The sequence below is a fragment of the Acinonyx jubatus genome, chromosome A3 (assembly GCF_027475565.1).
Source record: "Acinonyx jubatus isolate Ajub_Pintada_27869175 chromosome A3, VMU_Ajub_asm_v1.0, whole genome shotgun sequence".
In the NCBI taxonomy this organism is placed as follows: domain Eukaryota; kingdom Metazoa; phylum Chordata; class Mammalia; order Carnivora; family Felidae; genus Acinonyx; species Acinonyx jubatus.
In genome coordinates this window covers 86,636,610-86,652,837 of record NC_069388.1, presented here as the reverse complement: position 1 = coordinate 86,652,837, position 16,228 = coordinate 86,636,610, and the positions used below count along the sequence as shown (strand labels likewise).

Sequence of the window (16,228 nt, the reverse complement as noted above, 5' to 3'; positions counted from 1 at the left end):
CCTCTTCATTTAAGGGCAGTCTGCTATCCAAAGGCCACTGGCCTCGCTCCACAGCCACTCTTCCTGATCCATCACCTCTTAGACATCATAGCAAACACTTAGTGTTCCTTCCTCCCTGTCACCCCTTCCAGGTGAGAAGGGTGGGGCCAGAAGTCCTGGGGCAGGAGCTACTCTGGAGGCTAGGGCAGGGGTGGAGAGGAGAGAACTGAAAAGAATGTCCACGCAAAGCTGCACTGCTTGTGTCCCACACAGTCCCAGAGAGGGAGTGCCATCTATATCATTGTCCTTAAGGATGGGGTCCTTGGAGGTGTGCAGTATACAACCTGTACAGCCTTCTCAGACAGCCCTGTCAGCTTCTAAGGAATAAGGGGCAGATCTGGGCTCCCCCAGGGGGCATTGCTCACTCTTTATAGGTCTTCTGAGCAGACCTGAGGCTGTCCCCTAACAAGTCCTGCCTGTTCCATGGGGCCCAGCAGATTCGGATCTAGCTCATAAACCACAGAGGTCTGAGTGCAGACAGCCGATGGGAGGAAAGAAGGCGCTGGCCCCAGCCACCAGCTGGGGCAGGAGGGGGAAAGGGGCCTGTAGACAAATGGTTTTTACACTTTGAGTTAATGAGGGTCAGGCAGGGGCACCCACTGGCAGGAGAGGATAAATGAGAGGAAAAGTTGGGGGAGGGGGCAGGAGGAGGGGGGAGAGTACTCCAAATAAGGGAGGTGAGCGGAACACTTACACAGTCATAAAAACCTCATAGAAACACACACGTACACAGAACAGGTCAGCCCCACGCGAGCTTCCAGAGCCCCGCTGTGTGCCAGGCCCGGTGCTGGAGGCTGTGAGGCAGCTGTCTCCAGGCCCTTTAGTAGCAAACCCCTATCAGTGAAAAGTCTGCACTCCCAACATATTTCTCTCTCCATAAATTACCTCTCGTCTGACTGCCACGGATTCATTTCTTAGGGCACACTCTGTGCTTAGAACAAAGTTGGGTACAGGTGATGGATGTAAATCCTAATTTCAACTAGTCCTTGTGATATCTCAGTTTGTGTCACTGACCTCTTGTCAGATCTGATTAGGTGCTTGTTTTTTCACTTCCTAGTGCAGCTTGTCAGATGAGCCCTTGCTGGGGTGAGAGACGGGCGCATCAGCCCTGCCAGGCATTTCTGCTTTGCCTTGTTAGCTTACCTTCACTCCGCTATTCTCTTCTGTTTGCGTTGTTAGTTTATCTTCCGTCGGAGTGTTTCATGGCAGGAATCTTTCTAAGCCATGTGTCCAATTTTGCAAGGGCTCTTTTAGTTAAATCTAGATCAGGTAACCTATAAATCCTCTTAACCAGACTCACACCAATAGCTAAGACACCAAACACTGATAAGTAAGAGTGGTGCTACCAAGACCCCATCCCTCAGGATACCTATTTACTTGGCATAAAACCTGTACCCATCTGTCTCATGTCATAAGAGGAGTCCAGGATCAATCTGAACAGTACATACTAGGAAAGAGTAGTGGCTTTGATTTTGTAAATATTTTTTTCTCATACCCCAGTGAAGTATTGTGAACCTCCTGAGGTCCATGGAGACCACCCCGGGGGGGAGGGGGCAAAACACAGAGGTGGAGAAGACATTTAAATATTTTTATTATTTTTTTAATGTTTATTTATTTTGAGAGAGAGAGCACATGGGGGAGGGGCAGAGAGAGAGAGGGAGGGAGAATCCCAAGCAGGCTCCACACTATCAGCACAGAGCCCGATGTAGGGCTCAAACTCATGAACTGTGAGATCACGACCTGAGCCAAAATCAAGAGTCGGGCACTTAACCAACTGAGCCACCCAGGTGCCCCAAGAAAACATTTTATATGCCCTTAAAGACTGAGCTTAAGGTAGGAGAAGAAAATGTGAAAGAAATATCTAAACAATGAACATCTACCATGTGCCACATCCTCCGTTCCTGTCCTCTGGACCTCACAGTAACCCTCCAAAAGGAGCTATGATGAGTCCACATTTAAAGGGGGAACAGAACTTCCCCAGGCCTCACAGATGGTGGGGAGAGAGGCCAGAGAGGTGGGAGTCAAGTTCAGGCTGACCCAAGTAACTACTACGATAGTAGGCAGGGGGTGGCAAGGGCCCTGAAGGAGACACGAGGCATGAAAGCAAGGTCTCTGAGCCTGCCCTGGTGAGAACTCAGAGGCAGCCTCACAAAGGAGAGAAAGGAGGTTTTTCACAACTGGTGATGTTCAGACAGGCTCCCTCATCCATACAGTACCTACACTCCCACCCCCCTGGGGGTCCTCACCTGACACCCCACTACCTCAGCACCTCACAGCTTTTCTGCAGCGCTTTCTGAAGAATCAGCAGCCTGCAGACTCTCAGGACTTTGCCATCAGGGCAGGTGATCCTGAGCTCTCCCCACCCCCCACCCCGTGTATTCATTTCCCTACCGCGCCCTCCCCTCCAACCCTACCCCAAGCCTTTGTGGGCAGGCTGGAAGTCCAGAATTTCCTTCTTCCATAAGCAGCACTGTTTGTGGACAGCTCTAGGGAAAACACAGTTTTCTTAGTAAATCCTCTCTCCTCAGTCATGCCAGTGATTCACCCTTTGCCAGGGTTGGCCAAGAGACCTAAAGGGCTCCTGCCCTAAGCAAGGAAGCAGGGACCCACTCGCTCGGCCCCGACCCTCTGACATCCTGAGGCCTCTTTCCCCACTTCGTATCTGAAGGACTGCTTAACACTTTGAAATCGCCTCCCAGAATGGCCAGTGGAAAAAAAACCTATTTTCGCTGGACAAGATTTTCCAAAAGAAAAGGAAACTGCCTAAAAGTCCACCAGTAGGGGCCTGGCTAAATAAACTACGGCTTATCCAAATGGTAGACTGTTATGGAGCCATAAAACCGTGTTGCCGCGGCACGCTCAGTGATGTGGATAGACAGTCAGTATAGTGGTTGCAAGCCACTGTGTACAATGAGATCATATTCTTTAAAAATACTAACATATATTTCATACTCACATGGAAAATTCTAGAGATACCTATGTGCCAACAGTGGTTCTTTCTGGGTAATGGGATTAGTGGCTCTTTTATACTCTTCCTGTTGCTAGCTGTTTTCTCAAATTTCTATAATGAACACATAATACTTTTGTAATAAGACAAAAACCAATAAAAGCTATTTTTAAAAATAAAATAAATAGTCACCCTTGCCCATCTGGAAATAGTGTGTTGCCCGAATCCCCAGCAGGGGCTAGAGTGGGTAGTGAGGAGTGTGAACACTGGAAGCATTTCCCCAAGTGGCCAACCATGGGAAAGAAGACAGCCAAGGAGGCTCTGTGCCACACTTAGCCTAGCCTAAAGTGGGTGAAGGCACCTACTTCATTCCTGGCAAGGGCGACACAGGGAGGGATAGGAATGAACTGGATGACACTTGCCAAGATGCTGCCTTCCCTGGTCTGGAAGAGTTGAAGATGAGCTGTGTAACAGATGACAGCCAACTCCCAGGCAGTGAACAGTATGACCAGACCAGCAAGCCAACTTCTTCCTGCCTCAGGGCCTTTGCACTTGCTGTACCTTCTGCCTGGAATGCTCTCACCCATGTTTGCATGGCTCACTCTCTCACTTCAGCCAGGTTTTACTCCTATGTCACATTTTCAGAGGGCTTCTCCCCAGACCCTATGGAAAAAGTCCACTCTCTATCCATCATCATTTTTATCTCCTCCCCCAGTTCATTTTTCCTCCTCATGCTCACTTCTTGCTACCTGAAATTGTTTATTGTCTGGCTCCCTGACCGGGAGCTTTTACAAGGGCAAGAATCCTGTGCTTAGAGCAGAGCCTGGGCACACCTCACAGCACCCACGCTACCTCTGCACACAACTGCCCCTTCTTGATTCCCATGCCTGCTCCACACGGAAGGGGCTCTGGGTCCCGCTGAAAGTCATGAGCTGTGAGATTGGCTGTTGGCAGCGGAGTGCCTAGGCCTGTGGTGGGGCAGGAGGCGGTGTGCAAAGAGTGAGCACTCTGAGTCGACATGGCTGGGTTTGCCTTGAATCAGCAGCTGTGTGGCCTCTCTGAGTCTCAGTTTTCTGGTCTCTAAAATGGGGTTCAAAATAGCTCCTTGTCACAGGTGAGGATTAAAGGTGACAACGTGCCTCGTACAGCACCTGACTTACAGTTGGCACTCAGTAGCCAAGGGCTCCCCCTCTGACCGGCCTCTGACTTCACCCTCACCCCTGAACTGAGCCAACTCCAGAGGCCAGGGAAGAGCTGAGGCTCCCCCTGCCCCCTGCCCCAAACTTCCCCACCCCCACTGGGAACAAGAGAGCAGAGCTGCCTGGTGGGGATGGGACTCATCCTGGGTGCAGCAGGCCCGAGAGCCTGGCCTGGTAGGAGGGGAGTCCCAGGCATCTGAGACAGCCTGACTGAACAGGGACGCAGCCTCCCCCACCCAGCGGCCCTTGGGGAAGGCAGGGACGCCCCCACCCCGCCCCAGCTCCTAAGGCTGGCACTGGCTGACGGGGGGCTGACAGAGCCAGCCTTCCCTCTCTCTGTCTCCCTTCCTCTCTCTCTCTCTCCGTGTCTCTCTGTCTCATCCCTGTCTCTCTCTCTCTCTCTCTCACACACACACACACACACACACACACACACACATACACACACTACACAACACACACCATACACAGACACCCACCACACACACATACCACACAGACCATACACACATCTCACACACACACACCACACACCGCACACACAAAAAACATACACACATACACACATCCCTGCCTGCCTGGCCCCCCTCCCTCCCCTCCTCTCTCCTATTCTCCATGGTGGAGGTGTTCCCTCAGGCCCATTTTTCTCATTCTTCTGGCAGCCTGAGCCGAACTGTGAAAATCCAGCTCTCCCGGGCCAGGCCCGGGTTATGTAAGAGGCCCCAGAAGCCCGGGGGAGGGGCAGATAGAGCCCCCATCTCCAGCGTGAGCAGGGACAACTCTCAGCTCCCACTTCAAGCCTCTCTGTTCAGGGTCACCAGGGCCATTCCTACCTACCCCCTCCCTCCCAGCCTCAGACTCCCTCACTGCCTACTCACAATGCCCCCATGCAAAATCCAATCTCTGCCAATTCACCCATCCTTTTTCAAAACCAGCATTCGGGAATGCCAGGGAATCAAACACACCCAACCCCCCACCCCTGCAATCCCCTGAGAGTAACCCAATTCCCCTACCTGCTGCTTGCCAGACGACCACCCCTAGGTCTGAGAGGGGATGCACTTCATTCCTGGTGTGGGGCAGACAGGAAGTCCCAAATCTCCCACAACCAGAAGGAAGGGTATTACCAAGGAGAGGCTGGTCGCATCTGCCCCCAGCAGGCTTCTCGAGGGACACTCACCCCCAGGTATCCATGCCAGCTAAGCCCCCTGATCGTACGGGTCTGAGGGAGGTGAGTCCAGCTTTAAGGAGCAGACCCTCACCAATGGAGCTCAGAAAAGGGTATATAAACCAAAACACCAGTGTGGAAGTGTCTGTTCCGTGGGTGGCACAGCTGGATCAGCACGGCTCCACACGCCCCCTTCCCGTGAACAGGCCTGCTGGAAGCCAAAACGGCATCAGAGGTTTGCCCACTAGTGAGGCAGAGGGTCAATTCAATGCTTCATACAGCCTTGGGGGATGGAACTCCTTGCCAGGGGTCACCTAGCCGGCCAAGTCTCTCTTCCCTGGACACAGTCAAGATGGGAGTCCGAGACTCACACGGTTCTCCCTAGATGGGTGAACACGTGCTCTGTTAAGGCTTGCCAGGCCCTGGGACCAGTCACCTCATCGGGGAGCCTTTGCCAGCCTGTGCTCGGGTCCTGCATGCAGTCACTTCCTAGTTCAGCTCTGAGGGCAGCTCTATTTCCGTCAGTTCTACGTTCTTGGATGGCACCTTGCTGCTGCCCCAAGGTTCAATTCGTGTGGGGGATCCAGGAATGACTGCAGCTCTTTCCTGGATCCTGGACAGCAGGGAAGGGAAACGAGGGTGTGGATCAAGAAGGGTCCCCTGCCCTGCCCCATTTTCCAGGCTCAGCCACGTACTTACTTGTCCCCTCATTTCAGTAGCTGGCAGAGAGTCATAATTGAATTTGCAGTAGGGCTGAGAATGAAAAAAGAAAACCCTTTACATGTCTGGGATTAATTTATCCCTGATGATGGCCACATTCACACGCTCCTTTCTGCTTAGGTTTCCAGAGCATTCTGGCTGACAATGTGAAACACACACACACATACACACAGAGAAAAAGCATGTGTGCCCTGAGTGCACGCTGGGAGCATGCGTGCGCCTGCATTCGTGACTGTGTCTGGAAGCATGGGGCTTCCTGGGTGGGTCTGACCATGACAGATGTAGCCGTCTGCATGAGGGGGTCTGTATGGGGCAGAGGGAGTCCTCTAGTGTGCACATCCGTAGGGACGCCCACTCTGGTCATTTGTGGGCAACTCTCCCGCAGCTCACCAGAAGCCAGAGTGGAATAACCAAGGCCGTGCTGTTTTGCTATGAAAGGAAAGCCCAGACGTGGTGGCCGAGACAGGATGGCACAATGGGTGCCACCAGGGGGTCAGGGGAGCCACATGGCTTTACCACCCCCTGTCCTCATGCAGAGAGCAGCAAGCCCAGTCCCCCCGGACAGAGAAATGGGGTCACCATCACCCCCACACTGGAGGCCCCCCCCCCGAGAGACAGGAGCCATCTCCCACCTGCCCTGTCTTCTTCTTTAGTGCTCTCCCTCCTCCCTGAGACCCAAGTCAGCACGGAGCTCCTTTTCAAAATAAATTGAGCGCTCACTATGTGTCAGACAATTTGCATCATCTTGGGTAGTCCCCACAACACCTTGCTAGGGAAAGACCACCATCATTCCATGTTGCAGATGAGAAAATAGAGGCCTAGGGATAAAGTGACTCGTGATCACACAGCTAAGTGGCAGAGGCAGGGCTTGAAGTGCTGTGTGCCTGCTGCTAAAAGCCACCCTCTGGTGATGGGGATTAAGGAGGGCACTTGTGGTGATGAGCACCAGGTGATGTATGGAGGTGTGGAATCACTACACCATATACCCGAAGCTAACATTACACTGGACGTTAACTAACTGGCATTTCAATAAAAACCTAAAAAATAAAAAAAAATAATAATAATAGTAAAAGCCACATTCTTGCAACATCTCTTTTGACATTCCTTCAAAAGGCTGGGAATCCTTCTAAGAATGAAGAAGCCTTTTGGTCCTTGAAGCTCTGTTCCCAGACGATGTCTTCCAGGTGAGTTTGGTTGTCCACAGTGGGAGTGCTCAGAGGGCAGGCCTCTCTGCATTCCCACATCCAGGGAGACCCAAGAGGGGTGCCCTCCTGGGGTTTCAGACAGTATTATCCTTCTGCCTTCCCTGTCTTGAAGGGTCTCTTGACACCTTCTTCCTGTTCTCTGGGTAGTGAGCCTGGATGGTAAAAGTGCTCCAGGAAAAGGAGAGGAAAATGTAGGTTACAAAGAGGTAAAATATACCAGCATTACCCATCATAAGTGTGGGTAGGATGATTTCTTTGTGGATTTTGCTCTTTTGTCTGTTCTTGGTCAAGTTCCTTTTGAAAAGATTCCAGAACATCTCTGCCAAAGCCAGCAGTAAAGGGAAGAGTTTCCTACATAGGCCTCAGCTGGCAGAGGGATGGAGTGGGCCCAGGAGACTGGGGATAGGGTCATAGGTAAGCTTCTGGAGGGCCCCACAGGGATCCCCTGTGTCTGCAGGAGGAAGGGGCAGCCAGGCTCTGGCCCCAGGCTGATGGTGGAAACATGCAAAACCGGCCAAGCTGGGGCAGCATCCAGCCCCTCTGCACAGGAGCTGAACCAGCCATGGCCCCCAACTCCACCCCACCCCCAAACACACTCAAGCTAGCCCTGCAGAGCCAAGGGAAAACATGGAACCGGGTGATCGATGGAGCCTACCATGAACTACTGTGTTATGAGGGAAATGTGACATGAGGCTTCCCCAACTGGATTTGGGGGGACCAGCTCAGGGGGCTTGTCTCTCTCTTCCTCCCATATTCTGTTTCTAATCGAATAAGTCTGGGAGCCAGTGCCGGTGGGGGGAAGGGGTGGTTAGAAGGGAGCCAGCTCTGGCCCCTGGTGGAATGACAAGCCAGCTGAGGAAATGCTCCAGCAGTTGCGTGAGGTTCTGGTCTCTTTCCTGTCCCCGTTGCCTGCCACAGTCATCTGTCTCTGTCTCTGTCCCTCACCATGAATCTGTGTCTCTCTACATCTGTCTCATCTGTTGTCTCTCTTTTACACACACACACAGACCATGAAAAACTGAGACCAAAACAAAGGCAGAGAAATGGTATGAAACCCACATTGGGCCAAGCCACAGGGAATAGGAGCTGCAGCTGGTTGTCCTGGAGGAAGGAACAACAGCAAATGGGGAAAGAAGGGAGAGGAAGTTCCCACCTGTCATGTCAGTATCTCAGCCACCATTTAAGGACAAGCACATCAGGCTGAACCCTGGCCCTTACCCTGTTCTCTTCAGCAAGCAGGAAACATTGCCTGGGCTGTCCCCGTGTCCCTGTCAGGGGATGCCCACCTGGCTCCTCTGGAAATCCCATAATCCTACATTTATGAAACACGTGGAGAGAGGATTGAGACAAGTTTGAGTTCCCTGGAGGTGGAGGCAAAATGGGGAGGGGTGTGTGGGCCCAGGGGCAGGCCAGGGCTGTGCTTCTAGCTCTTTCTGTCTGTCCAACCTCCCTGTCACCCTTCCTGGGCTGTCCACGTAGCCCTAGAAAGGGAAGAGAAAATGGTGTGTGTGAGCACACACACATATGTGTGCATCTGTGCACACAGAACATCTCTCTCTAAAACACTAACAGAGAAAGTAAAGGCAGGGAACCGAGTATCCTGGATACAAAGGGCTTATCAAGTTCTACTGAACCATTTTTTGTAATGTTTATTTTGAGAGAGAGACAGAGAGACAGAGACCAGGGGAGGAGCACAGAGAGACGGAGGCATAGAATCCGAAGCAGGCTCCAGGCTCTGAGCTGTCAACACAGAGCCCCACGTGGGGCTCGAACTCACAGACCGTGAGATCATGACCTGAGCCGAAGTTGGAAGCTTAACTGAGCCACCCAGATGCCCCTTTACTGAACCATTTTTTAACAGATGAGAGTTATTCTCCACCTTGCAGCAAGAGTGGGTCTCAAATGTTGAGAACTACCTGAATTTCATTTAGAACATAAAGATCCCTTTTGAAATGGCTCTGAGAGCCTGGCTATTTAAAGAGAACTTTCAGTGAAATAGTCAAGTCCCTTTAGTGAAGGAAGCAGACATCTCATTAAGGTCTGTGATGCGATTTCAGCCCTGGAGGCACAGACTGATGGTGGGAGAAGGCAGAGAGAATCATGTTTGCAGCGGTGGCTGCAGGTCAGAGGAAACACCCCGGAGGAAGGGCCAAGCAGAGACCTGAGGGATGGGCAAAGGCCAGGTCTGAAAATGGCTCAGCTCAGCAGAGCAGAGGGAAAGGCAACAACAGATGACACGAGAGAGGCAAGTGAGGAGTCGCCTCTGGAGGAGCCCTGCGCCACTGTGATTGACCTCCCTCCTGAGGATGGTAGAGAACCAGGCCAGGTTCAGTTTCACTGCTTGTGGACAGTGGGTCAGTGGAGAGGAGGTGGGCTGAAGAAATGATCCTCGGACTTCCATAATGTGGGCCCAGTGGTGGCCTCATTGCAAGTGGAGGTGGTGCCAATGGGAAGAGAAATAGCTTGATTCAGAGAGACTTGAGAGTCAGAATCTGGGATTCAGTGATGTCTTGGATAAGGGGTTAGGAGAAGTAAGACTCAAGGGTGCCTCCCACACGTCCAGCTCCAGTGACCAAGCATCTGGAGAGAACAACAGGGCAGCAATGGTTCTCATGGGGTGCAGAATGCAGTGCTGGGTGGGAGGTCTTGAGTTTGTGGAGCCTGTGAATGACCCTTGGGGAATTGCCCCTTGGGTAAGATGCTGGATAACATGGCTCCAGCACAGAGCGGGGGAGGGGGGGGGAGGGGGGGGGCGGAGGTAGAGGTAGGGATTCCAGGGTCAGTAGCCTCTGGAGCACAGTGGAAGCCATAGGAACATATGAGGCTGCAGAGGAGACGTACAGTGTAAAAAGAACAGGGGGCCAGGGCAAGAGCTTGGGGAACACTGTAGACCAACAGAGAAGGATGCCTAGAAAGAGAGGAGAAAAATCGGACAACTGTGATGTCACAGAAGCCAAAGACTGAGAGTGTATCACGAAGCAGAGCGATATTCGGTGCTGCCGGCTGCTGCCCAGACACGGGAAGGGTAAGTGGCCACAGACTGAACAGCCAGGGCTAGATGGGGCCCCAGTGTGAATTAGAAAAAGGTGCCCCTTCCTCAAGGTACTTTACTTCTATCGGCAAACTACTGTAACACACTGATTTTATTAGAACAAAACACTTTACTGCCATCTGTAGGAAAATTGTTATAATAAATAATAAATGTATGATGTCTCAGATGTGGTGCCTGTGCAGGGTAGCCCTAGTTATTGGCGATGCAGTAAAAATGGTGTTCAGGAAAGCACAATATTTGCCAGGGAGATTGTTGTGAGCTGTGGGTAGCACGCTACATCGTCAAAGATGGCTTAAACAATAAGGAATTTATGACCCCATGTAACAAGACGACTAGAAGTTAGGGCAGTTTCAGAATCGGTTCTTTCTCAACGGCTTCATGGAGAACCAGGTCCTTGCCATCCTGTGTGTGCTGGCTTTCTTCCTCAGGCTGGTCTCCTCATGATCACGAGGTGCCTGCCATAGCTCCGGTCATGACAAGATGAGAAGGCAGAAGATGAAGATGTATCTCCTTGTGTGTCCTTCGTTATTGGGGATAAAACTTTCCTAGAAACTTTCCCAGCTGCTTCCCATCCCCCATAACCACCACCACCACTTCCCTTCAAGTCTCACTGGTCATAAATGAGTCACATGCCTCCTCCTAAGCCAATCGCCAGCTAGGGGAATAGCATCAGTGTGATGGTTTGAGCTAATAAGACCCTTCCGGCTAGGGCTAGGGCGGGGCTCCTTTCTCAGCACTTGGCCGTGGAGAAAGCTGAACAGTATGAGGATTCTTTCAACAAGGAGGCAAAGAGAGGAGTGTGCCACAGGCATAAAGTCAGGCCACAGCGGGTGGAGTGCAAGGTGTGGACAGGGAGACACAAATGCAGAGGATGCTTTCTAGACCTTTGTGAAGGGAGAGGAGATACCATAACTGCAGGGACACGTGACTCTGTCCTAAACACGTCTGAAGTTTCTTGTCCAAAATTGACTTCATGAATGGTACCAACCCTCATAAAGCCAGAAAATTGAGATTTATCCCATTTGGAATTTATCTCCTATCATACCTCACCCCACTCCCAGTCCTAACCAGTCAATCCTCTGGGCCTATCAAGTCTAATTTTGTTATTTCTGGAATCCACTATCTCTACACCAAAGTTTCTCAACAGCAAAAGAAACGGCCGATTTGGACTCGATAGTGATTTGGGGTAGGGGGTGGGGGCTGTTCTATATGTTGAAGGATGTTTAGCAGCTACTGGATGCTGGCAGCACCCTCACCCCACCCCACTCTCCAGTCGTGACAATCAAAGACATCTCCAGGCACTGCCAAATATGCCTGGAGGGGTAAGACCACCCCTAGATGAGAACCACTGCTCTGTGCCTACATGGAAATTCGTATAGATCTTTGAGCTAGTTTCTGGCTATGGCTAGTCTTCACACACTCTGTTCCCTCTATTGTCTTTTCTACTTTCTGCCCTTGACCCTGTAACCCCTGCTCATCCATCAGTGCACTATAATTGCCTATCTATTTATCTTCTCCTACTCAATGGTGAGATGTGGGAGGACAGGAACCACCTTTATAAACCAATGTTTATCTTGATCAATGTTGCATTTCTAGAGCCTAGCCCTTTGCCTGGTGCACAGATGGCCACACATAGATACACACACACACACACACACACACACACACACACACACACACACATATTTCTTTAATGAATGAATGAAAGGCATGAATGAATTAATGAGTGATTGACTCCTGCCTGAACTTTCAGAGCCTCCCTAGCTGGATGTTGAAGACTACTTCCAGCCTGAACCTCTCCTGAAGAGAGAATTACTCAGTGTTTGACATATAGTTCACCCAGAAGGGTCCAGGACATCAGCCCTGTGCCAATCAGGTGGGACAAGGCAGAGCCTCAGTCTGGGTCCCAGAGTGAAGAGCAATGAAGAGCCAAGTGCCCTGGAAGGATCACTGTGGGGCCTCAGCGCCCGGGCCAGGGGAGCAGGCTCACAGCAGGAAACAGGAGAAGCCCTCCTCGGTAACAGAAAGGGAGGCAGCCAGGCCAGCCGCTGTGCTCCAGAGTTCCAGCCCCTCAGGCGAGAGAGGCAGAGGCCTCTATTTTGGAAACACAATGTTTTCAAGCGCTTTGCTTTTTCTCTAAGTGTGTTTCTGCTGCCCCCATAGATTAAGCCTGATTCCTGCAGGAGACGACAGACACGCAGCTTCAGACCACAAGAAAAAGGTGTGTTTGTGCAGACCCGATCTCTTAAGCAGAGTAAGGAAGCAGAGGGACGGAGTCACAAGAAATCCCAAATGTGTAAAAGATAAGGTCACAGCTAAAGGTCCAGGAGCCCTCCCTACCTGGAGAGTTTCTGACCCAACCCTTTCCATGGTGACCCACTTGTATAAAGTGCATCCTCTTCCAGGGCGTGGTCAAAGAAACTAGAAGGTACAGGTAACGGCCCACCTAAGCAGAGCACAACCTGGGAAAGGAGGAGGAGAAGCCTCAGTGAGGATGGGCAGGGGGTAAGGGGAAAGTCCTGGAGAACCAGAACAGCAAGCCTCAAAACTCACCCACCTCCGACCAGTCTTGTCAAAGGATAAAGCTCCACTCAGAATGCAGAGCCAGAGATGGCCCACACCCCACTCACACCCCACCCACCCAGACACATCCTCTACATGGTCACACCTCATTCAGCGACTATAGGGACACACATGCCAGCATGGCCCTGTGGTTCAAACTGTTTTATACTGAAATACATATGGGCTGATCCAAAAAGGGCTGGGTTGAGGGGAAGAAAGAAATGATGAAGGTGTGGGGGGGGGGGGTGATCCCAGGGCTCGATGTCACCAACGCTTGCAGCATGTGCCAGTCTGTCTGTCTGTCTCCCCTGGCAGGCCGGCCAGGCCTAGAGTTCTGGAGGAGCTCAGCTAAGCTGGGTGGATAAGGCAGCCAGTCCTGGGCCAGAGTCCTCAGCTGAAGGGCTTCACCAGCTTCATGGCAGCATAGTTCTGGAGGGAGGGAAGAAGCAGGGACATGTGACAACAGCTGCCAGAGGGGCCAGAGCTGGGAAAGGAGGCTCACCTACTCAACCACCTGCCTATACCTTACCCTCACCACCCCCCATGCCATACTCAGCTCAACACCCCACCTCCTGGCCCTCTGGCCAATCACACAAGCCCATCCCCCTCCAAAATTCTTGCACCCTCCAACCTGCGGCCGCAGCTACCCAAATTGCTGTCTTCTCCCCCACCAACCCAAGGCCCACTCCCATGTTCTAACCACCTGTCAAAAAGATTCTGATCATCCAGGGCCTGGTCAGGGCAGGCCTGCCCTGGCCACTTCCATCAGACAGGTGGCCTGAAGGCATGGCCATAATTCTCCCCATCCCCCTCCCATACACCCCCGACATGGGAACCCACACGGGCTCATTGGCCACCACACTTCTGTCCAGAAAACAGAGAAAGAGGGTTGGGGGTGGGGTGTACGGGGACGATCTACCATGCAGGTCAGCACCAGAGATGGGTCACCCCTGATTAAGCCCTGCCTGATGTAGGACTGACAGGAATCTCCCCTCCCCGCTTCTCCCCCCAAAAAACCATGAAAACACATACAACACAACACAAGACTCCTAATTGGGACAGTATGTTCCCCAGCGCCGGCCCGGGAAAGCCAACTCTGGAAACAAAGCCGCCGCTCCTTCCCCGCCAGATCGCCTCCTGCCTCCCTATGCTGGCCCTGCTCCCGGCTGGCTCTGGTGGGGGGGTGGGGGGTGGTGAGGGGGGTGGAGCTGGTAGGAATCAGAAAGGCTGCCCTCCATGTCCCCCTCCCAGGGCAATTTCCAAGAGCGTGGGAAGTTAGGCCAATTGGAGGAGAGCAGCGGTGGCTTTGGGCCCCTCTCTACCAGGCCCTCTGCCCCCAAGGCCTAAAGGCCAGGTGAGGGTCTGGGACCCACCAGCTGATTGAGCGACTTGGCTGGAGGAAAGCAGGATTTACCCAGGTGGTAGACCTACAGACAAAAACAGTGTGCAGCCTCAGGCCTAGGCTGCCCAGACCCCTCACCTAGGATCTGACCCTCACAGAGGGTCAGAGTTGGTATTTTAAAGAGGGCAATTCCCAGCAGGGCTCAAGGAGAGTGAGGCCATAGCTGGGGGACGAGACTGGGGAGGGGCTCTGACCAGGGCTACTGGCCAAAGTGCTTCTCTGCTCCTGCCCACAGGGCCTGGGGCTAAGTCTGCCCCAGAGACGAGGAAGGACCACAGGCTAACACTGACACTCTCCCTCTCCTGGCCAGGTAGTAGGCCTTCTTTCCCCAGGCCCCTGAAGTGCCACCCAAGTGCCTGGCAGGACAGGGCCCAGCTGGCCAGGGGCTGGAGCTAGTCACACAATGGGCAGTGATGACACTTTGGACTCGCCCCTGCTGGATTGACGTGCAACACCCTCAGAGAAGGCAAAAGAGCTCCCCTAAGCACAGTGCTGTCACAGCAGGACAGAGCAGTCCTAGCCCAGCCTCCTCCTCATGAAGAGAGACTTGCCAAAGCCAAAGTCACACAGGAAGTCACTGGCAGAGCCAAAATCTAGCCAACATCTGACTCTAGGCACAGAGCTCTGTCCTGCACAGCAGTGAGTCACAAACCTCAGTATGTCCAGGGCAGATTCCCCTCCACAGACCCAGGGCCAGTCCAGGCCTCTGCATTTCTAACCAGCTCCCTGGAGCTGTTGCTCCTCCTCAGACCACCTCCTTGAGGAGCAGGGGTCTGCACCAGCTCTCCTTTGCCTGAACTCCCCTGGCCTGAGCCTCAGGATAGAGGTACCTGAACAGTACCCTGTCCCTTGTTCATGGGCTTCATTGTGTCTCCCAGAGAGCCACAGAGCTCCCCAGCAGCACAGAGCTCATCTCCTTCTCCTTCATCCCCACAACACTCCCTCACCTCCTGGACACACACCCTGTGCTTAGTGAGCTCTTCACCTGAACTGGGTAGCATCGGATATACCCAAAACGAAAGGAAGTGAGCCTGAGGACAGGTGGGCAAGAGGAACCATGCCTCCCTGACTTGGCAACCTGGGCCTGCCCAAATAGGGGGAAAACACTGAGGCAGAGTCCTGGGCCTGACTCCTGATGCCAGGCCACCACATTCGCATGTGCCCTTCCATGGTCTGTGATTTTGTGATTTTGTCTTCCTTTGCTTCAAAAGGGCCCCCAAAACTGCACATGTTTCAGGGCCCTACAGCCTGGACCCTCCCCTAGACCACGGCCATATTTAGCCAATTGGCCATGACTCTTCCTGGAACACGTTTTAGCCTGGTGCTCCAGGTGAGCACAGCCAGCTTAGAGGGCCTGGCCTGCAGCCCGACACATCAGCCATTCTGGCTCTAGACCCTTCTTTGTCACTTATGGCCCAGAGAGTAGAGGGAGCCTGGACGTCCAGACCAGACAAAACCCCTGCTATTCCTCACAGTCCATGATATTAGGAACTGAAGCAGATGGCTTTGTGGTTTTAACTGTCTTCCTGGAGGAAGGTGTGTGCTGCTCACATAAGGCCTCGCCAACCACAGAGGGAGAGAGCTCTCCATTCTCCTTCTCCTCCTAGAGGATTCACAAAGCAAAGAGCACACAGACAAGTAATTCCCAGAGCAGACTGCCCACTGTGGGGACACTGCCCTTAGCTGGCAGCTTGGTGCTGACCAGGACTGAGGTGCATGGTGGCCGGCACTGTGGACTCGGAGCTGTCTACAGATTGCTGTGCAGACCTGAGCCAGTCCCTTCCCTTCACTGGCTGTCTGTTTCTTTGCATTAGAATCAGGGTGGCATGGGATTGATTATGCCATTCTCTCTACTTTTATATCAGTTTGAAATTTTCATATGAGAATTTTTTTTTAATTTAAAGAACATTAAAAATCAGGAATTAGCTAGGGGCACC

At 52.5% G+C, this 16,228-nt stretch overlaps 1 protein-coding gene across 22 annotated transcripts in view; it reads right to left on the bottom strand.

Annotated features, from left to right (window-relative positions):
- Positions 1 to 13,036: 13,036 nt before the first annotated feature.
- Positions 13,037 to 16,228, bottom strand: part of DYSF (dysferlin) — a 224,963-nt gene continuing 221,771 nt past the window's right edge. For all 22 annotated transcript variants that reach the window (XM_053200742.1, XM_053200746.1, XM_027072222.2 and 19 more), the window contains one exon: positions 13,037 to 13,318. In XM_053200742.1, coding sequence (XP_053056717.1) covers positions 13,280 to 13,318 — 39 coding nt within the window. In that variant the 3' untranslated portion in view covers positions 13,037 to 13,279. The remainder of the gene's footprint in view (positions 13,319 to 16,228) is intronic.